Raw genomic sequence first — 22,908 nt, 5'->3', positions numbered from 1 at the left:
GGTTGGTTGGCAAATGTAAATTAATTTACTTGGACTTAATCATGAACCGATTTGCTCACTGTGACCTCACATCTACAGAATGTATCCACTAATAGTCTAAAATGACAATTTGATGACATTTTATATCTAAAAAGGTCAAAGGTCAAGACTGAACAGGCATGGATGTAAAGTGCAAGCTGACTCGATGGTGGAGGCATACTTTTAGTTTTTGATTAAGGTGATAATCAGCGCATGGCTCCTCCTCTAAACTAGAATGTAACCTTGCTGTTATCATCAGTAGCAGCTACAGTTCATGTCCCCATTTGCACCATCAGACCAGTTTATGATCTTTTAAGATTTTTAATATGGAAAATAAATAGCCTTGCATAACACGACCGCACTTTGTTTCCCCCGTTGCTGCTTCTTAATTATGAAAGCCGCGTTTCACAAACAGATTTCATAATCTTGCTGCAGTATTCTGAGTTTGAATTCTGTCTAGACAGAAAAAGCAGCGTTTCTTGAGCATTGCTACGTTAGAAAAACATGGAAGCTGGAGTTGTTCGCTTTCCCCCCCGTGAAAATCAATGTTGTTCTGACCTGAGGGATAAACAGTACCTGAGTCTGTTGAAGTGGATTTCAAACAAAATGAGTTTCCTTTTTCCTTTAATTTAATTAACCAGAAAATTGCTGAAGTTCAGGAAGGACAAATGTGTTCCCCGCTGTATATACATAAAAAACCCCAAAAACAAAACATAAACATAACCTATTGGTGAACACATTTAGAGTTTGCGTATTTCCCTTCTGGCTCTAGTCAGCCGCTCAAACGGGGCGATAGTAATCAAGGCCTGGCACGCCGCCTTCGATGTGTATAATATGCGAGCGTATTGTTTGTTCGTGTAGTCGTTTGTAAGAAAAACAGCATGGAGCAATATGGTTTGTCCTCCCATAATGTATTGTTGGTGTCTTACTGTGAAAGCAAGGTTTTCTCCTGTACTCCCTCCTACTCTAACTCCCTCCCTCTCTATCTCTCTCTCTCTCGCACTCTGCAAGGTTGAACGTGGGCGGCTGTACAGAGCATGACAGCAGTGCTCTGTTGAATGTAGACTTGAAATGAGGAATAAAGAAATCCAGCACCCATGGAAACACTGAGACAGTCTTGATAATGGTGCTTGTTTGTCTTTAGGGCAGTGGATGTGCAATTGTTGAGCCGATAGTTGCAGCGCCATTTTGTGGTTTTTGTTTTGTAGTATGTCCACGTTTAGGGAAAAAGGTGGATTGCGAGACTTTCCATTCTATTTTATTTTATTTTAAAAAATTTGAACGTGAAGTTTGTTTTTTTAATCGATGCTGTGTTTGTGGGCCAATTTCTAGTTTGAGTGTGTTCGTGATTTTCTCTGTCATGCTGTATATTTTGTTTGTTCATGCCAGGGGATGTTTGCATCCCATAAAGCCTTTGTTTCTATGTTCGCCTTTATGTAAGCATCCTTTTTCTTCCATCGTCTGCGCTCCTGCTGTGAATTGTTCAGCGAGGGGCTCAGCAACAGTGACACTGATGAGCACAGCATCAGCCTCCAGCAGTGTGTGTGTGTGTGTGTGTGTAGTTGGGGTTTTGTGTGTGGTTGTCTGTGCATGTGCCTCATAGTGAGTTTTTCTATTTGTGTCACGCCCCTCTTGACAGTGCGATGGCATTGATGAATGCAATTGCAGCTGGGCTGAGCTGAATGTTGCTTGTGATTGTGTATCTTTTCTGCCTGCTCTTTTGTTCTTTTGGTCTCACCCAAAGTCAAACAGCAGAAAGACGTTTTTCCAATTTCTTGACACACTTTAGTTTCTGATAGAGAGAGGGGAAATGGTGTTGATTAGTTGGATGGCTGCACAGCAGTCAAACTGGGTGTGGAGCAAAGGCTGCAGTGGGGAGCTAGTTGATGGGTGACTGTGCAGAAATCGCAGCAGAGTGGATTAAATGTGAATTGAAATTTAACCTAATACTCTTTTAATGTTCTTAGATTTTAGACATTAGAAGGTCATTTAAATGTAAATAGCTAGCCAGAGAATCTCATTTATCATGTGTACAAGTTTATGGAAAGCATTAAACTGTAATTCCCCATTGCATTATGGTAAAACACTGGCAGCTAGATTTTCTGGTGTTAAACTGTTATTTTACTGTGCACCTATCTTATTCCAATACAGTACTGTGCTATTATCTTGGTTTCATAATGTTATTTACTGTTCTTGCTGTAATGTGAAAAAATAACAACAACAAAAAAACTGTTTATTTTTATTGATGTACTAAAGTAATCTGGAACTATGCAAACACGGTGCCTCGGCTTTGTCCGAGTACCCTGAACTTGTGGGCGTTGTAGCCTAAATATTATATCAAGATAGTTCAGGAAAATGTGCATTTTATTGATGCTTGCACCAGTATTTAAAAGTGTCAGTAAATTAAGAGTATTTTCCATCCTTTTTTTCCAGTCAGTTTCTGTCATTGATGATGCATCACATAATTTGAAGTGTGAATCTATTGAAACAAGATGTTAGCACATGCAGCAGCAGCATTATAGTGCAACAGTAATGACACGCCATTATATTTAGTAGCTCCCATTTTAGGTATTAAATTGTAATGGCAGTGTGACACAGCTCTTGCTCTCAGACATGCCCGGGCTTGTCTTGTTGTCTTGTTGTTGGAAGGGGAGTTAAATGTGTGGCATTGCTGTAGCAATGATATCTAGATATTTTTAGTTCATGTTAAAAATTAAGGCCGGTATTGTCACGACAATGAGCTTTTGGCTCCCTTGCTCTTAAACACTTAACCTTATGGGAATGCTCCTGCATTCAACATGTGAACATTTGTACACCTGAGCCTGACATGATTAATTGGACTCTTTCTTTGTAACTTCTTAGAAATCACGTCACACATCCAGAACAGTCACAGTTTAAATGCAGCATTAAGATTGGAACTGAACCATTGTGATACTACTTTATATTTTTAGCTCATCATCTGTCCATCAACAGTTGACAAGAAGTACTAATTACAAACTTGCACAGATTGTGTCAGGGTCACATTTAAACCAGGACATTCTGCTTCTGTGTGTGACTTAAGTCATTCAAATATGATGCAATGTGATTTTTCCCACATGATGTAGGAGCTGAAAGAATTGAACTGTGTTAACTGGGAATGGTAATGCCCAGAATTCCTTTATTTTATTTTTTACGGCAAGTTGTTAGAGTGTATAGTCTACAGCAAACTCTTGGTTTGAGTGGTTTTATTTCCAATACTTAAGAGCTCAATAAGACGCCCTCTTTCAAAAGAAAAAAAAAAAAAATCAGACTCCTGTTATGTAACTGCAATTATGCCAATATCTGCCTGCTTAGTTGTTTTTGTTTGATAATTGATTTTGATCATGACTTTGGCTGTGTTTCACTCCAGCTTCATTTTTGCACATATAATAATTGCTTTGATGGAAACAAGCACATAGTAATTGGAATTCAGATTATACTCATCCATCTGAGCTATTTCAAGATGATCTTAATCATTTTTTTTCGCTGCTCATGGCCTACTTTGTAAAGACTAAAGGCTGCCACTTTTTTTTTAGTTCTTATCATCTCATGACTGATATAAGTCAGCATCTAATTGGCTGTTTCAAAAATTCTCTTCACTTTTATCAGGATGCTGTGGGGTTAAAGTCTGAGCACCAGGTTTTGCTTACAAAAAGCAACAGGCAGATGTGGAAATAAAATCATGAATGAACGGATGAATGAAAAATGAAGTGTTGTGCAAGTAAAATGTAAAACAGAATTTGTCTTGACACTTAAACAGGCACGAGGGCTTTGAGGTTGCCTAGGCAACTGGTTGCCTGTGCGATGGATGGGCAAGTGGGCGTGGAGTCAATAGGGGTTTGTGGGCCGGCGAGAGCGGAGGCAGCCGATTGGCACACAGCACATGCAGCACGGGGGCTTAAAGCAGAGCTCATCATCTGACAGTGGTGTCTACCCGCGTCCATCTGCAGAGAAATGAGGAGGGTCACGGCAGCGCGGCATCCTGGGAGTCCACACCTTTGCCTTTGTATCCCACAACAGCTGTTTGTGAAAATGGCACAGTCATGGGGACTCCCTCCCCTCGATTTTTTTTGATTGCCGCGTTCTCTGGATGCAGCTTTAAAAAGTCACGTACTGCGCCTCTTAACATCAGACTTTTTAGTCATGAGCTTGAGCTAGAAAACAGAATAAGAAATGCTTATTTATTTTTTGATTACTGGTCCATATTCCAAACTAATGTCAAGATTATCCTGGCAATATTGAAACCTATTGATCTCCAATGAAGTCCTGTGATCTAAAACCTCTTCAGAGATGACATACAAAAGCATCAGATCATCACCTACTTGCAGCAAAGGCAACACATTACACACATCTGGCAAAGCTAATGAGTCTTCTATTGTTTGAAAAGCTATGTAATCAGCTAATATTTGCAGCTCTGGTTTACTGTAAAGTGAGACAATGAAAACAACAAATCCTCACACTGGAGAATAATCAGCCTTGAATTGCCTTGCAGTAGTCTCACCACTTTCAGTGTTGACAACCTAGGCATGCAGCAGTGTTTCCAGCAAAAACCACTGAATAGAAATTCAAAGCTCCCTATTAAAGGTCAGAGGTCTTGTGGTTTGCACATTACTGTGCGCTCTAACCGCAGCGAGGACTCCACTGACCCCCACTCTGGTGTTTATTTACAGTTGTGTTGCAAAATGATACCCTTAGCTATAAGACAGGTAGTGGTTTAGCATGAAATAAACAGCTATTTTCACGGGTATATATTTGTTATTCCAGTGCATAAGTGTTGTTTTTGTTTGCAGTAAGAGCCTAATTAGTATTCCCTCCTGATAGCATCTCGTCTGTATAAATACATTTAGCTTATGGGGATGTCAGCAGCCATTTCTCCTCAATCATACAGCCACCCAGGTCATTTGCATTAAGTAGCCTCTTTTTAGGAGCTAATTATTCACATGAATTTCTAGCCTCTGCACTGTTTTTTCCCCCTCAGGCTGTCACCTCAGCCATTTTGTTCTTACTTTGAGTGAGAGGCTGATCAACAGTGAGAGATTCCACTGAGGATGCATTGTGCGTGGGCCACTACCCCACTGATGAGCTCCTTATGTAATATCCGTCTTCCAACCTCTCAGTGCACACTGGTGGTGGATTGTCCACAGTCAGCGCGACCTGGCAGATTTCACTCTTGTGTGGACACATTTAACATATCTCACCCATGCATGTGTAATATAGTAGCTGCACAGGAATCTGGAATTTCTTTTAGGTAGATTCAGATGGGTTTACCCTAATACACACATGCAGTAAAAAATATGCCATGTGTGTCAGAGGTCATCTTTGTTTCTTTCTGTATCTCCTGTCACTCTGGGTTAAAAGGGCCTTTAAATATATATATATTTTTTATTATAGTCTGTCTAGTGTATTTGGTTTTTATATAGCAACAGTGGCCCCCTGTGGTGAGGCTCTGTCACCACATACACAACAACTGAGGCAGGTTTTGACCTTTGGTGTGAAAGCGCTCTTTTCACATTTCATCTCACAGAGAAATAAAGGACAAAGTGAAGCCAGACTGCAGCAGAATCACTGCAACAAGCAGTATTACCCACCAGCACCGGGGTGGGGGGTTTGCAGAAAATGAGGGTGTCTGTTGTGTTGTGCCCTGCACTAAGTGGGCAGAGCTTATGCTGGGATTGACATCAATCTCTTTCGTTTATTGTGTCAAGGCTGCGCTCAGTCGTTGGCTAAAGTCAGATTAGCCATTTATTTACTCTGCAGCTGTCCCTTCTCCAGACGCAGTGCAAAGGCATTATTGTGTTCGGGTTATTATCTCTGGATCTAGCAGGCGATGGAGTACCCTCCTCAAAAAAAAAAAAAGAAGAGTCTGTTACAATAATTCCCTTTATCACTCGTCTGGCTAAATTGCCTTTTTTACCATGTAGGTTTGGTTGGTTGAATGAATGGGAACATCCTTTTCCAACCTTTTAATATTCTGGAATCTGGAATTTTCCGGATCCGGAAGTTTTTCAGCCATTTTCTCTGGTAATTCAGCATTTATGACAGGAGCTTTAAATGACTGTGCTGACTTTGCCTCAAGACGCCCTGCATTTTGATGGCTGAGATGCTCATTGAGAAGTCAGAAGGCATATAGGGACAGACAGAGTGAAGAAATCAATTAAAACATCATTACATCTTCACAGCATTCACGGCATTGCACCGCTGATGGTCTTCACAGCAGCTCTGAATCATGTGACCGTCTCCTCTGATGATAAGGCATAAAATAAGTCAGAGTATCCGAGTCCTAACATGTATAAAGGCGCCTGACATGCAAGTAAAGTGAGGTTCATGAATACTTTGATAGATGGATAAGCCGTAGATGTGTTCTAGCATGAGTCATTGCCGGACCATTAGGAGATATGGACACACCGATAGGATTACAGTGCACTGAGCAGCTGTTTATATGTAAAGAGGATAATTAGCAGCGCTTCTCCCACATATTTTTATTAATAGAATAGACTTCAGAATAGTCAAGAGAGTTTATTTGCGGTCAGTGCCCCACAGGATGCCGGCAAGTACGGCCTCTGTGCAAGTAATGCATTCTCTGTGGTGTTTGTTTCATGCCGAATGTGCGTGTGTCATGACTTTTTCAGTGTGTGCTTTGAAAGCAAAGTCTACTTAGCACAGAGAAAGTGAAAGCCAGCACAAATGAGACTGAATCCCGAGAGCAGCTGCTTATCTGTCAAGTATTTCATGTGCAAACATGTATTTACCTCCTTAGACAGTTTACACAGGATGATGATGATTTGCCATTCGAGCGCCATAGAGATCGACGCCATATACAGTTTCTTGGTTCATGTAAATATTTTCTGTGCTGCTGATTCCCTCACACACACACACACACACAAACACACACACATATACGCACCATTCTGATTTTCATTTACGTTAATTGCACTGTGTATCTTTGTTTTTTATAATTTCCACGCCGGACACCAAGATAATTCTTTGAATAGATGGAATTTAATTTGCGACTGCAGCGGACTGTGTCAGGGTGATTCATGAGAAAACTCATATCGGCCGCTGTGAACCCACAAGATCATCACTTCTTGAATTTATGCATAACAATAAAATCAATTTTAAATCTCTCTGATCACCCCGTGCCTTGGTGTAGCACATAAAAATGACCATCACTAAAATAATCATTCATTTTGACAGCAGCAGCGTGGAGATAATCACCCGATGGCAGTGCAAGATGAAAGCAGTGATGTCACCTGCATGCATGCATGTAGATGTTCACTGGGAGGTTGGATAATGATGAAATACGCTGAGGGCCGCGTGGTTCCTACCGATCATCAATGAAATGCACATCAGTTAATGGAAACCATCGTTCTTCTCATTCACTTGCCACAACTGATATGAAAATGCACGCTTTCAGCTTGTTTTCTATTAGAGCGTCAGCAGTTTTATTGGCTTTCAGGTGCTTTAATCATCTGTTTGATGGCGCTCTTTCCATTAGGTAGTCTGCGTCAGCGTGCCTGACTACATACCAACACAAAGGAAGAACATCAAAGGATGTGGACTTGTTTGTTACACACTCCTTGGGAAACCCAGTTTTTTGTGTTGTAGCTTATAATAATTTCAGTGGAGCTCATTTAATTTTGAGTATGTTTTCTTTCCTGTTGCATCATTTCCTCAAATGTCCTAAATTCCAAGACTGCATGCTTTTTAGTTTGCTTATATCTTTGACAGGAATTTGCCTGAAAGAAAGAAACAGACTTTTTGCACTCAATTTATCCACAGTGGGTCACAGAATCTGTTACTGACTCAAACAATCAAGGCTTTCTATTCGAAAACTTGTACAAGCATATATCTTATACAAGAATCGTGGCCTAAAATTAAGTTTTTAACTTAATTAAGTTTTTAACTTAATTTTAGGCCACAATTTTAGGCTCAGATGTGATTGGCAGCATGGGGATAAACAGTTGTTGAGCTGGTCACAACTGCTACACAGCAACTGGTCACAAGGTTTTGCAATTAGCCATACCTTCTTTTTAAGTGGCCACAAGCCAAAGGGACAGGAAGTCAGTGACAACCCCCCCCCAAAAAGCATAGCATATGACTGAAGTAATGGTTAGCATTTAACAGTAAACCACACTGTTTTTGATATCTGTCACAATACACATCTACTCAGTAGTTCGCTGCCTTCTCTCCTTTTCTATTGTTATTCCTGACCAGCTTCACCAGCTCTCTGAACGTTACCAGCCCTGTGTCTTTACAACAAAACTGTAGATGAGGCAAAAGCGAGCGATATGCCAGCCATCCTGCAGCTGTCACTCTGAAGAGGCGCAAAACCTGACACTGCGGCTGTGCTCATCTCATTGGCATGCACCAGCAGTGACCAGGCAGTCGGTTCAGACTCAGTACAGACAAAAGGGCCTATCAGAGAAAAGCGACAGCAGGCTTCACGCGCCTTTACCTTTTGATCCCCAAGCACTGACCTTGACTCCCAACTGTTTAAACTGCCTTTGTTGCTGCAGAGGTAAGACAGGAAGGGAATGAGGCTTGGGATCTCTGTTATTTTTTTGCACCATGTGGTAGCTTTCCATCATCGGCCCTGAAACAGTGGTGTGCTATGGCACCTTTCAGCAGGTTTCTCTCATACCTGATTCTTCCTGCTGGGAGCCCAGAAATAGTGCACTGCAGCAGTGTGCTTCTCCTAGGGGTGGGCCGCCATGTGACCTCAGAAACTACCTATGGAGATGCCTGAGTAAAAATAGCAGAGCCGTCATCTTCTGCTAATACTGGAGATCAGGCTGTGTGTGTGTGGGGTGGTGTGGGGGGGCTTCCCCTGAATTTCATTAATCTCAGAGTGTCTGCAGTTATTTATCACGCAGGATTGCATAACAGAGAATCGCATTAAAGAGCTGCATCTTCCCAGAAGTGCGGATGAGGCTGATGCATCTTGGAGGGTTTGAGGTAGCAGGTATTTGTAATGGTCCAGTTAAAGAACAGGTCTCCCTTCTGCTAGGGACTCTGCTGATGCAGTGTTCAGCAAGCACAAGAGGGGGATGGAGGATTGTGGGCGGATAGGACTGAGTTAAGGATGAAGAGATGCAGAAGGAGAGAGGAGGAGGAGGTGGAGAAGAACCAGAAGGAGATCACATTCTTGTGTCATTTCTGCTGCTGAGGATTGTGTTCCTGTAGCCTAAACCTAAAATTCACAGCTCATTAGCCTGCTTATTTCACTTTGGAGTACAGAAAGGAAGATGTGGCGTGCGTGTGGAGTGTGTATGTGTGGCAGTGTGTTTATCATATCGAAACACATTAAACCTTAGTGGCAAGGAAAAAAAATCAATTGCTGAAAAGTTAGCATGGATTGGAGGTGTAGGAGGTTATGACACTTCAAATCTCAATGAGGCCATAGTGTTGAATAATAATGCACACTGTACATGCTCTGCATACAAGGTGCTTTCTGTTAAATGGATTCAAGAGGACTCTGGAAAATGAAATGTTTAAAACGGGTTAGATCGGCATCTCAAGTGCAACATTGTTCACTCTTGCTCATTAAATGGCCATTTATTGCAATTTAGATGCAATTTTCTTGGCTTTTAATAATTTGTTACAGGTGAGAGGGCGCTAAAATTTTCAGCAAATGGCTCAGTTACTGATATTAGGGCAGGCTACGCCTAACGTCAGTAGCAGTCTGGCTTGGCGAAGAACACGATGTTGACGTCTCAGCAGTGAAAGCGGAGAGATGATGACTGCATCATTCCCATGGATGTTTCAAGGTCTCAACTGTACTTCTGTGGCAGCTGTCTGCCTGGACACTCTCCACAGAAGTGCAGAAGTTATTAAATTAATCTCTTTGGTACAGCAGCTACAGTATGTTCCTCCATTAAACTGACTAGATTGTGACACATCCAGAAGAGAGAAGTCCCCCATGTCTAATAAAGACCACTTGTCAGCATTTTAAAGAATCCAATCTGTGGTTTGGATGTAAGCCCGAAGAAGTGTGATCAGTTAATATAAATTCCAAGTACATTTTATATTTTGCCCGCAGGTCTGTTCACATGATATCTCACAAGCCTTTTGCCCCTCTTAAAAAGAAAATCCCCCCCCAAAAAATCAAAGTAATAAAAAAACTGATCAGTGCTGCTTCTGTGCACTTTCTGTTTCGCTCATTTGACGGTGATTTTTAAAAGGTCTCTCGTTCAAGCTTTTACGTGTTTTTGTTCCACCTCGTCTGTGTCAATACCCGACAAAGGCGCTGCGGTAAAATATCAGATGGAGGCACAGAAGCTTCGCATCGAGCTCTCTGCGGTCATGAGAACCGTCAGAAGTTGACAAACGGGGGGGAAAGTGCTGAGCTTATGTGTGTGCGACATATTACCGTTGTTTCCGTGATTAAGCAAAGCCGTTGTGCGTGTCCTAGCTAGTCCATTACTCTCCTGCCATTTTCAGATTTGGCTTACATTGTAACAAAAGCCCTCCAGCAGGCCTCAGTTTTTTGGAGAGCCAAATTGCAGGAAACACTGTTTGGGCACCATTACTCAGTGTCTCCATGTCAAGTCTAATCAGGTCAGGTTTTGTGATTCATTTCGGCCTGCTGCTCGTGCCCACACCATGCTGGACAGAAGCAAATAGCACAGCGAAGTGTTTCCTCCTTCAGTGTACCTGTCGGGGACAAGATGATAGGCCATTATGTTAAGGGGACCTAAAAATGTCACAAGGAGATGCACAGCTCCATATTGACTTGCACTAATAGAGCTGTCACGAAACTTCACCAAGTACGATACAGATGTTTTCACTGGTGTCCTCAACTTCTTTGTCATTCAGCCCCTGTAGATAGCAGCTGAGCTGGAACTAAGCCTCTGTGTCTGGCTGTCTGGGTGAGGACGCGTTCTCCTCCAGAATACTGAATGTCTGTCATTTCTGATAGAGGTTCAAAACGTTTACTGCCTTTGATGGATGTTAGTAAGCATGTTTCAATGGCATTCACTCGACTGAGTGCCATTAAACTGGAGCCGCTGGAGTGGGAATTAATTTTCAGTCACCTGTAGAAGTTTGTCTCCCATGGCTTTTCCACAGGCTGAAGATATGAGATTCTCATCAGTCACAGATATGCTAGTTAGGCGAACATAACAACAATTAATCCCACACTGAATGCAGAAATCGACGGTGCGTCAGAATTCTGGAGCCGTTATCTGTTGAAAACAAATTGCGTAACTGTATGCTGTAAGCCAGCAGCACCGAATCTATTCACATGCAGCTTTTATTTTGCAAACCTGGGGTTCATGAACTCAATTCAAAACAAATAAATGCCCCTATTAGCTGCTTCACAGGCGTGCATGAGGACGGGTCACTTGTAGGTATGATTGTATCCTTCCTGACTTCTTGGTTGTTGTTGTTTTTTTTTTAATTAATTATGTTTTTTAAAGGCGCTGTTGTCAGCTTCATAACGAAGCTCCCAGCTTATTGTTTCAGCATGCATGGGCGGCACAGGAACGGAGACAAAAGGCGTGGGAAATTACATGGGAGCTTGTGCCCGAATGTGTCGCTATTCTTGGCCCTCTTTTTGGAACAGCACAGGAAGAAAAACCTTGAAAAGGAGTGAAAAGACTCGACAGAATCAGACAATATACTGTAGATTCTGTGGTAACGCAGCAGAAAGAAATATGGCCCACTTACGTATTTTGCACAATTACTAGCTTGTGAAGATGGAAAGATAAAGAAAACAGTTATATTGCAATCGGAACTAAAGTAAAAGTCTCCTAATAGTTTCGAGTTGCTTTACTGTGCTTTAGCAAGATGACAGCTGCGATTGGCTGCTCCATTTATTTTTCCAACTGCAGGGTTGCTGCAACAGGATGCCAGTGAGATACAAGAATGAAGCTGAAAGCCAGATGGTGCATGACAAATTACATTTTGCTGCTAGTAGAAAAAGAAAAAAAAAACTGAGGGAAAAGATGATCCAGTGATGATCCAAATATAGTCCAACTCCAAGTTTAAAAAAAAGACCACACAGCTTGATTAAAAGGATTTCTTTCTGTTTAAATTGCTTCTCACAAACCGTGCCCTACCTCTGACCTCTTTTTTATTAAGCAACAGTTTAGCTCACACAGATGTCAGCGAATCATTGCACATCCTAGCCATCGCGGCTCGCTATTTTGAGTGGATTAATTCACTAAAAGCGAGCATATCTCTTATCAGCTTCGCAAAAAAGATCATTGAGGATCGCCTTTATGTAATAACACTCCAAATAATGCTTATATTGCTGCTGCTTGCACATTTCAATAAAGATTACACAATATGTGCAATAGCACATCAAAGCTATTAGATAAAAGCAAGTTCGAAGGCAAGTATGAAAAGATGATACCAGAAGTAAGCGGGGGTTTGCAAACTAATGTGGAGAGGAGGAGGACTGGGAGCCACCAGCCCACACAGATCTGCCTGTAAAAAACAAAACAAAACAACAAAAAACAACAAAAAATGTGCATCTCTCTACAGCTTCCTCCTACGTCTTCTTAGTGGTCATTTTGTCATCTTCTGCAAACCAGTATGTTGCCTCCGTGTTTCCCTGCTCATGCCCAGTTAGTGAATTCCAGGCTGACCTTTCCTGCACGCACTTGTTTCATTCTCTTCTGCCAAGTGTGCAAACCTCATCTTTTCTGCACAGTGAATTACTCCCTGTGGCATCACATGGCCAGTAGTATGTTAGCTGGCAGGGGCGGCTGTGATGATTACATGACACGAAACTCAAAAAGTCAAGTCTCCCGCCTATTCATGCCCCCATGCACATACAGTAGACTTGCAGATACAAAACATAAACACACAGCAAACAAACACTGATCCCTGGTACTGTTTTATTTTCTGTCAAAGGGAACAAGAAAATTAGCAGTGAGCAGCTTGGATGTCAAACATTTTAATTAGGGCTTATACAGCTTAGGTTACGCAACTAATACACACTCTTGTCACTGTCCCTCTCTCCCCCATTCAATCTTGTTGCATTCTCTGTCTCCGTCGTTCTCTCACACACACGCTATACAAACGCACAAGCGCTCGCTCTCAAAACCTGAATTTTAGAGACAGAAGCGTCTGGAATTTTTTCACAGCCTCCCACAGACGTCCTCGAACCTATCATTTTCTCTGCAGTGGAGCAATGGTGACGTATGCTCGTCGCTAGTGCAGCTGAATTTTAAAAAGCTCTCCACCCACGCTCAATACCACTACTGCAAGCATAATTATCATAAACTTTCCTTGCTGTCTGTAGCCCCTTCTGTGTGTGATTCTCTTGACTTAATTCATTTGCAGATATTAATTCAGCATCGATGTGGGGAAAAGAGGAGTGGTGGGGTGAAAGTGGTCTGGTAAATTTATGTCTTTTTCAAAATTGGCAGGTCATTGTGTAATTAGCAGCACTGTGTAATCACCTGGGCGAAGCGCTTGTTTGCATATATATATAGATATATGTTTTTTTTCTTGTGCCCGGAGGTTTGTGTGTTTTTACGTGCACAGATCGGCTTATATCCCTCTCAAACTGTTTGTTTACATTGTGTCCGTGGCTGATTCTTGCTTGGGAATAAATACTGTTGCACAATATTTTTTTAGGGGAGGAACACGTTGTTTTAGTCCTGAGCTGTATGCAGTATTCACCTGTGTTTCTGTGTAGGTTTTATTAGATGTTCTGCAGATGTTTGTTGAGGATTTGCAGATCTTATTTGTGGTTTTTGAGGGAAGCCACCGAGTGCTGAATGTGCCACACAGAGACCTGAATATTCACACTCCAGAATAATTCCCCCTTAAGACTGTTAAGGCAATAATTAATTCGAGGGACAGATTTTTTTTCATTTAATTTTTCGGTTTCGCTTACTTGTCCTTGTGCAAGAGTGGCATAATCAGTCAGGAAATACTTCTGTATTAAAAAGATCTGTTGCATTAAAAGAATGTGAGAGCATGCACCGAAGCAATCTTAAAAATAACAGTTACACTATGATTACTGGTTTTCATTTTCACTCATGCTTGAATAAATCCCCCCATACCTTCCCTGGATACTGATTCCTGTGATCTCAAGGCTGTATTATCTCCTGATTGCTTTCCAGATTATTTGATTGCTCTGCAAATCTCATATAGTAGTGAGTTTTGCATAGCCAGTAAAGGTTATATATGTGAGATGTTACTGATATAGTTCCCATTTTCTCCCCCAGTTGCCCTACTGACTCCTGGTCTGTGTAGAGCAAAATTGGGTCTACAGAGGGGTTTTTTAGTGTTAGCACAACTGTTATTATCTCTAGATCTAAATACAGCGTGGAAACAGTAGAAAGAAAGACGTGCAGCTGTGTGAAAACTGACTGCTATGAGTTTGGCATCATTATTTTGCAATATGCAACTGTCTGGAAATCATGCCAGTGATGATTAACGGAGCTGATAAGCTTGGAAGGACATAATTTTGAAGGATTGGGCAATTTGGAACCTGTTCTCATTTCTCATCTCCACCTAAAGCTCCAGGTTAAAACCAACAAAATTGCTTGTTTTTACTGACACATTCTTGCCAGCTAAAATCTTGTTTTCATGATCACTGAGGTAAAGCCCAGATTTTAAACGGGTTGGTTTACTTGAGAGTCAGCCAGGGAATTTAAAGACAATTGACTTCAGTCACTATGTACTGATTTCTGGTTTCTGCTTCTGTAATATTACAGAAGATTCACCTTACAGGCACAGAGTTCAGTTCAGGTTTACATGCTTTGTCTGCCCTGTGTATACGCTTAAGGAGCTACATAGTTTAAAATGCAATCATCCAATTTTATTAAAGATTAAAATTGGTGTTATCAACCTTAAGTTTCCCATGTTTTAATAAATCCTTGTTCAGCCTTATATTTTTTAAAACAAGTGGTCGCTTGGAAACTGTTCCAACCAGTCTTGCCATGTTCAGTCTTTTTTTTCTTTTTTCTGAACCAGGTCAACTGGCAGCACGTTACGTTTAAATGCTAAAGCTTCAGCTAAGCTGATTTGAATACAGTTATCACTAAGATCTTGAAGGAAGCCACACGGGTTCCACTTCTGTCAGCAAAGAATAGGAAACCGAGGCAGCAGTTTACATGAGCTCACCAAAATTGGAAAATGACAGATTACAAATTTGTTGTTTGGCCTGATGGATCTCATTGTGTCATTCAGATGGTGGGGTCAGAATTAAATAGCATGAAAGCATGGATCCATCCTGCTTTGTATCAATGGTTCAGGCTGGTGGTGTAATGGTGTGGGGATATTCTCCTGGTGCACTTTTGGCCCCTTAGTACCAAATGAGCATCTTTTCACCACCACAGTCTACCTGAGTATTGTTGCTGATCATGTCCATCCCTTTATGACCACAGTGTACCCATTTTCTCATGGCTGCTTCTGGTCAGGATAACACGCAGTGTCACAAAACTCGAATGATCTCAAACAAGTTTCTTAAACATAACGATGAGTTCGATGTACTCAAATGGCCTCCACAGACATCAGATCTCAAGCCAATGGAGCATCTTAGGGATGTACAACTGACAAATCTGAAGCAACTGTGGGAAGCTATCATGTTGATATGATCAGAATGTCTGACGAGTGTTTCCAGGATTTATGCCATGAAGAACTAAAGCAGTTCTGAAGGCAAAACAGGAGTCCTCCCTATTTGTGAGGTGTACCTAATAAAGTGTCCGGTGATGGCGTTATTCTGACGAGTGCTCTGAGAATTGTTTTTTGTATTAACCCAAACTACACCCCAACCTTCTCCCTTTTCTCTATCAAAAGAGCACAGCACTTTTTCTTGCATTTTTTGGAAATCCAGAAGATGCCACCAGGATTCCTTTGTTATTAGAGCCTCAGGCAGTCTTGCATGAGGTCAATTAGCAATCCCGAGCTCCTGTGTTTCGTCTGTGATGATGATGATGATGATGATGATGATGATGATGATAATCACAGTACCTGACTCTCTCCAGTGAGGGCAAACATCTCTTCAATCAAGGGGTATTTCTGATAGCTCTGAGTAATTTTCTCCTGTTTCTCCATGCTGCGCTTCCTGAGCAATATATTACATTCACATGTTCACACGAGGCTATATTTAAAGCGTGACATCAACACCTATGAAAAGTCATGAACATTTCTGTTCTCATTAAAGCTTGTTAGTCACTGTGGCAAACTTTGCCACCAATTTGTCACACAGAGCTCAGTTTGAAAAGTTCTGAATAAATGTATTTGTGTTTTTTAGAAAGCAAACAACACTGGAGTTTTGTTTTTTTTTCTCCTTTCTCCCCTCATACGTAATGCTGGAGAATACCGGATGCCTGAGGCTTGAGCTGTGCTGATGTGTGAATGAGGTCAGCAAAAAACCATATTCGAGAAGAGTTGGGCTACAGCCTGCTACCTGCCGAGTGCTAATTATAATAAGTCGGGAGGCCGCCTTCAGTCTCTCTTCCTGTCACCCTGTTTGCCGGAGGAAGCAAACCGTCTCCGCCAAGGAGTTTACATATGTACGCGGCCGTCTTCCTCACACTGACTCATGTTCTAATACTGACGAGGAGTTAGTAAGCTTTACTCATGTGGCTTGAATGCATCATGCAATCTGCTAGACAGCACCAGTGTTTGTCGCACATAGTGTCTGCGTCTTATATAAACACACTAGTTCTGACTGTCTGCTATGTCTGCTGTTGAGACATTTCCGTTATGTGTGTGTGAGTCTGTGTGTGTTTCCAGCTAATGGTTATCCAGACATCATCACAAGCCCCAAAACTGCTTGAGTCTTCCAGATAAGTGATGTTGCTGTAAAAAAAAAAAAAAAAAGGCCTTCCCAATTCAGCCTCTTAGTTACCCCGGGCTTACAGGGCCACAGAGACCAGTCTGAGTGAAGCTTCTTAGTTTTGAAAGTTTTCTTTGTGTTATGAAATACTTTGTTATTTTAATGTAACTGATATAATGTTATAATTAGGATGCAATTCCTTAGCGACGTGACTGCCCCCCACTGGAAATGTGGTATATTGTGTCAAATGATCTAATATGAAGAGAAATACTGCTGACTGGCAAAAGCCTTGATTGAATTCGATTAGAAAGTGAAGGCGAAAACCCCAACAGGCAGTCTAATTAGGGATTTGACGAGATTGTCCAGTCAAATTTTATAATGATGCCTGCTTTGAATTAAATTCTGATGCCGCCATAATAACAAAAATGAAAGTACTGTAGAGATGATGTGCACGCTGTATTTGTGACACATTTAAAATATAATGTCGTCTTATGGGATGCTGGAAAAGTACCAAAGGGGTTTTTTGGGATGTTAACCTGACAAAGAAAGATTCCAAACGTAGCTTATAGATGAGATAATAATCGCATGGCGAGAAAATTGTCTTGCAAAAGTACAGAGCGTACCTTTCTGTTGCTGAACGACTAAGGAATGTAGCCTAAGAAAAATTGAAAGAGAAACTCAGGTCGGGGTGTTGGCAAAACAGCTACGCCTGTGTTTGACAAGGTGACGCACAGAAATGAGATAAACGGCCAACACACACAGTATGACCTCCGCTTACAATCAGGCAGATGTGTACACATACACACAGGGAGATACAGACGCAGAGGGTAATTCTGAAACCTCAGAACATGCCAATCCAGTTTTTCAGAAAAGGTTTTCCCTCCACCTTCCATCAAGATATAGTTTCAAGACGGAGAAATATTTAGCTGCAGGACAGGGTTAAACACAAGAGAGGCTCTGTTACCTGGTCAGCACTTTGAAATGCCAGGATTTACCGCAGCACAGGTTTCCTTTGGACCGGACCACAACAAAGACAACAGGATAGTGGATTAACTTTAATCCTATCAGGACTTCCTATGTAGGACCCTGCTAACCAACACCTGCATTAAGGAAAGGACTCAAAGGGAGCGATACCACATGGCCTTTCTGGGCCGCCTCCTCGGACTGTCCATTAGCCGCTCCGGCTTCTGCTTGTTACCACAATATCAGGCTGGCATGGAGTGCGTGCCAGAAATGACAAAATAGGTTTTTTTTGGTTTCTATGCTGGACAGAAAAAAACTGGGGACTAACTGAGCTGCAGATGTCAACAGAAATGTCTGAAAGAAGCAAAGGAAGATAAAAACCCAGGAGTGGCGCAATGAATCAAAGATGATCAATAATCTGAACGTGGATTCAGGCACCTAAATATCTTTGTTTCTTTTTGGTTATATCACGGAAAAGTGCCTCTGAGGTTATAGCTAGAATATGTTGATGTGCTTCGGGAGTCGCAAGCAAACTCGAGACCGGCACGAGATCCAGTGGAGTGAAAAGGACCGTTTACTCGACGATGAGACCCACATCCTTTCAAACCCCTGCTTCCTAGACACAGGTAAAGGCCGAAATTACAACCTCTGACAGCCTGATATGGGATTCAACTTTGCTGCTGTACTTGCTCACTTCAGATTTTTCTGGCGGTGCACGCGCTTGGTTAGAGTTTCCTGTAACAATATCTAAAATGCTTTTGATTGTTTTCATTCTAACACCGCTGAGTCAGTTGATAAAGAGACATAAGGGAGAAAGAAATGTGCCAAGAAACACTTCAAATATCAGGAATATCAAACGTACTGTAGATGGCACACAACGGCAATAGCAATTGGAGGACTTTAGGGAGACGTTACGAAAAAACAAAATCAGTTCAAGTCAAATGCTGTTGAGATTTAGCGTTTGGCACAAACTGCAGCAGTTGGGCTGTAACTTTCTGCCTCCCGGTTATTCTGGTTTCCCCACAGTGATGCACTCAAGGAATGGCCACTTGTTGTTGTTGTTGTTGTTATTCTTCTTTCCTCATAAGCAGTGTTGTTAACTTCTGATTATGCATCTGTTTTAGATATATGTTTTTTGTCCAGGCAAATCACACCAGCTTTGAATGGTTATCCAGCCGATAACAGTACATGCCCAGTGAACATTTTCCCTTCCAGTGTGCTTTCTCTTGTTGACCACAAAGGGGCAGTGTTCCAGTCTTAACCACACTGGGTGCTGCAGAGTTGTGGGGGTAAAATCTGCCTTGATTCTTTGTGGTGCATGGCTGTCTAAATGAGCTCTGCCCATTACGCTGCACTAATGCACCAGAAGATTGAATAGGCCACGTAAGGCTGCTCAGTCTTTTTATTCTCTGCATTTAATCGAATGCCAGCGTTCTCAGTAGCTCAATGTGCTAATTTTCTCAATGAAGTTAGATGCAGGACTGCCCACGCAGTGAATGTGTAATTATGTTTAGATTCAGAGAATGCCATTTTACATAATGTCCAATGTACTGCTTTCTGCCATGGTAACCATTAGTGCTTTAAAAAGAACAAGTTCCTCAACAAAAATAGCTGTCAGCCAATCTTGGAATTAAGTTAAGCTCTCCCATTGAATGTAGGCTGTATAGTGGGAGCCACTGGAAGGTTGGTGTGTGGTTGTGTGGGTACTCCCATGTTACTCCGTGGCTGTGCTGCATTAGTATTCTCATAGATCCTGGAGCGAGGGAGACATTTTGACTTCTGCGTCCCCGTAAAAGTGTTTAAAACCTAAGCAGCGTATCCCCAAAGCTGATGTGTTTAGGTGAATCAGTCAAGTGTCTAAATAAATACGAGAAAGTTTATAGTTTATTCTTTTCTTCTACCATTGGTCAATCCAAATAAAATGCCCACTTATGGCTGTTTCTTGTGGCTTGTAGTCTGTATATATCAGTGTGTAATCAGCAGAGTCTTATCTCGATCCTGTGTGTTCACTTTTGTCTGTTTATACCTCCGGGGGCTGTTAGCAACTCTGGTGAAATCATGAGGGCGTGTTCAGTGTCCTTGGGATCCACTCCTTGTTTTCCATGTGTCCCGGGGGTTGGAAGGCAGCTGAAAGTTCAAACAGAGACACACTCCCTCATGCTCTACATGGCAAGAGCTCAGAGATTAAGGGGTTTCTCTGCACCGCCAACAACAGGGATTGCTCGCAGTTTGCAACTTGCCAAAGAAGAAGGATGATTCAGTTTTTTTGAGCTGTAACTTTTGTGTCTGTTACAGATATGCCTTTGTTGCAAAATCAGCAGTTAAAGTTTTGTTTTTCTTCTGTGCATCTACTTGCTCGAGACAGGTAGAATAGAGCGGAGCAAAAAGCAGCTACCATCTAAATGCCTGTTTGATTCTGCTGAGGAAAGGAGCCAGAGGATGCAGGTGGCAGCGAGGCTTTGAACTAACTTGTTTGAAGTTGTTTTTTTTTTTTCTTTCCTCATGTCAAAGGTGAAAGATTATACCTGGCAGAGGAATTTAGTCTTCAAATGAAGGACTTCATGAGCTGAATCTCAACTCTCTGGCAGAATGTAACACACTGGTTTCAGTGTGTTAATGAGGATGATTGTGTGAATCCGTCTGAATGAAGTGTGATGCTTTTCCTTAGCAGTGGGAACGTGGATGTGACCCCAAGGAGTACAGCTATAGAACAGCAGCAGCAGGAGATAACTGTATACCAAGTCTCTGTAATCTTGAAAGAAACACATACAGATGCACCGGTGTCAGAGCTGGAAATGGGCCAGGTCACTCACACCCTGGTTGGGAATTGTCAGCCAAATGGAGAAATGACTTGTATAGTCCAAATGGAGAAAAGCCCGAGGTTGGGCAAGGCACAGCACGAGCTCAGCAGGTGGCTCTCCCTCAGTAGCGCCGGGAGGCATAGAGAGGAGGTAGTGGTGGAGGAGGATGAGGAGGAGTTGGAGGAGGTGATTGCGGGAAAAATGAAGACAGACAAGTTTTTTAAACCACCTTCAAAATACACAGGAAACTCCTTACTGCTAACAGCTCAACCAGACGCCAAGGAGCAGCTCATTCAGAGCTCAACATCGTGCTCTGCCACCATCCAGGCTAAAGGACTTGTTCATGGGAATCATGACAGTGCACCAGGAAGAAGGTCTCTGCCTTGGGCCCTGCTACGAAGGTCACATCAGGATGAAGCCCTGCTCGGCAGAAGGACGATGAGCATGTATGACGGTCCGGTCAAGGTCCAAAGAGATCGTCAGCCCGAACAAGAACGACGGCTGCTAAGGCCCAGGAGCGTTTGCATGCTTCCAGGCGCAGTCGCAGTTCTGCCAGAGCCCCAAGCCCAGGAATCCTGCAAATGGACAGGAAGTTTAGACAGCCACCAGCACAGGAGCAGGAAGGCTGAGCTAAGAGCAGTGGATGGCCTCAATCCTGTTGTGGCTCAACGGCCATCAGGCCCTGCGGAGGTGAACCTTAGGGTCCGCCAGAGGAGCTGGAAGCCCAGGCCCGTCAGTATGACAGTACTGGAACTAAAAAAGAGGGGCTCTGATGATGAGATAAACAGCGAGAGGAGTGGCAGCCACAGAGGTGGCGAAGGAGAGGGATTTTTCAAAGGAGGCTTACGACGGAAACTGTTTGGCAAAACCTCTCAAGAGAAGAACAAGGAAAAGCAAAATGACAAAGATGCTAAAATTTCCCCCAAAAACAACAAATCTGATACTTCAAGAAGTACACTGAGCTCTTTAAGACGGAGTCTTAGTCTGCGAATCAGGAGGACTCGTCCTAGGGATTTGGGTCCTGGGGTAGAGTCAAAGGAGTACTCTCAGACTAAAAGTACTGCTGAAGAGGCAACGATGCCTCCTCAACCCTTCTCGTACCTCACAGGAAGAAAGATTTCAACTTCCAGTGATCAGACGGAAGATGGAGGCATGCAGTACATTCAGTATCACAGCAGGGGGAAGGTCAAGGTAATGGAGGTACCTCTCCATCCACCAAAACTGACTTCCAAACCAGTTCAGGAAGAACAAAGTATATGGCAGCTCATAGCAAACCGTTTCAGGAGGAAAGACCAGCCAAGCAGTGGCAAAAGTGAAATTCAGCAGTCCCAAAGCAAAGACAGTGGTCAATATCCCCAGACTGGGAATAATAAGTCACAGCCTGTCACCATAGAGACTCTGGCAGGCATTGACTCCCACAAAGGTCAAGGTAAGACCTGCAAGACTGCTGATTTATTTCTCAGCTCAGTGCTCCATTTTATATACCCCCTCTTGCTCACTGCACAGAAAGTTACAGCTCGATAGAAATAAGGAAGTGCACTTTTTTTAGGCCAAGCAAATGAAAAACATGTGGGGGAATTGTGAGTTTGGATGGCATTCAAAAAAAGTCCAAAGAGTCCTTTTGGAATTTCTATTTCGGGTATTTTATTTCTCCAGTGTTTTTCATGTGTGAACCTCAGTTCGTGTGCACATGCACAGCAATTACTTTGCCTTCTTTGAGGTTTTTGTAGTTCAGTCAAAAAGTAGGTGAAGTGAAATCACCAGTGACTGCAAAGAACACATGATAACAGTTTGTTTTACAGAGGGGCGGCTGTGGCATAACACAGTCCCCGTGCTATCTCTGTGTTATCCTGACCCAGGCCTGCTTATTGGTCTCTCAGAGACGCAGCTTAAAGAAGTAGCATTAAAGCAGTTAGTGGCTGTAATGGGGATGCATTTGGCAGTCTCGCAATGCTAAATTAAGAGGGCTTACATACTGTAATGATGGGGAGAGGAGCAAACGACTTAAGCGCTGTGTTTAAAGGTTAACTCTGACAGTGAAGTGTGTTTGTCCAGTTGCCTGGAAGAGCAGGCAGAGAGGCAAATATTTGTAACTATCTGAATTAATGGCTGTGATTTGCTGCGTTTTGTGCGTCAAGCTCCAATTTCACACCTTTTCAAAGAGACCTAATTAGTCGTCTGTGACAACCTAATAACTTCCCCCGATGTCAAGTTGCACATGTCATGTATATATTCGCAACTTTTGAACCAGCAAAACATTTCTTTTGTTTTAATTTTCATGTTAAATTGAGACTCATGAAGGGGCTGAGGTCAGACTTGTTAATCTCTTGTCTGTTTGTATTCTCCCATGACACGTTACCAAGG

The 22,908-nt window shown here is 42.3% G+C and overlaps 1 protein-coding gene across 1 annotated transcript in view; it reads left to right on the top strand.

Annotated features, from left to right (window-relative positions):
• The first annotated feature begins 19,822 nt into the window (after window positions 1-19,822).
• Window positions 19,823-22,908, top strand: part of agap3 (ArfGAP with GTPase domain, ankyrin repeat and PH domain 3) — a 73,509-nt gene continuing 70,423 nt past the window's right edge. Inside the window, exon 1 of the mRNA XM_085253249.1 lies at window positions 19,823-21,973. Coding sequence (XP_085109375.1) covers window positions 20,398-21,973 — 1,576 coding nt within the window. The 5' untranslated portion in view covers window positions 19,823-20,397. The remainder of the gene's footprint in view (window positions 21,974-22,908) is intronic.

This window comes from Mchenga conophoros, linkage group LG18 (genome assembly GCF_057382185.1).
Source record: "Mchenga conophoros isolate Kocher_MC1m ecotype Shallow Benthic linkage group LG18, M_conophoros_male_GT1.1, whole genome shotgun sequence".
NCBI classification, from domain to species: domain Eukaryota; kingdom Metazoa; phylum Chordata; class Actinopteri; order Cichliformes; family Cichlidae; genus Mchenga; species Mchenga conophoros.
The sequence above is the reverse complement of the archived record's forward strand: the minus strand, read 5'-3'. Positions and strand labels throughout refer to the sequence as shown.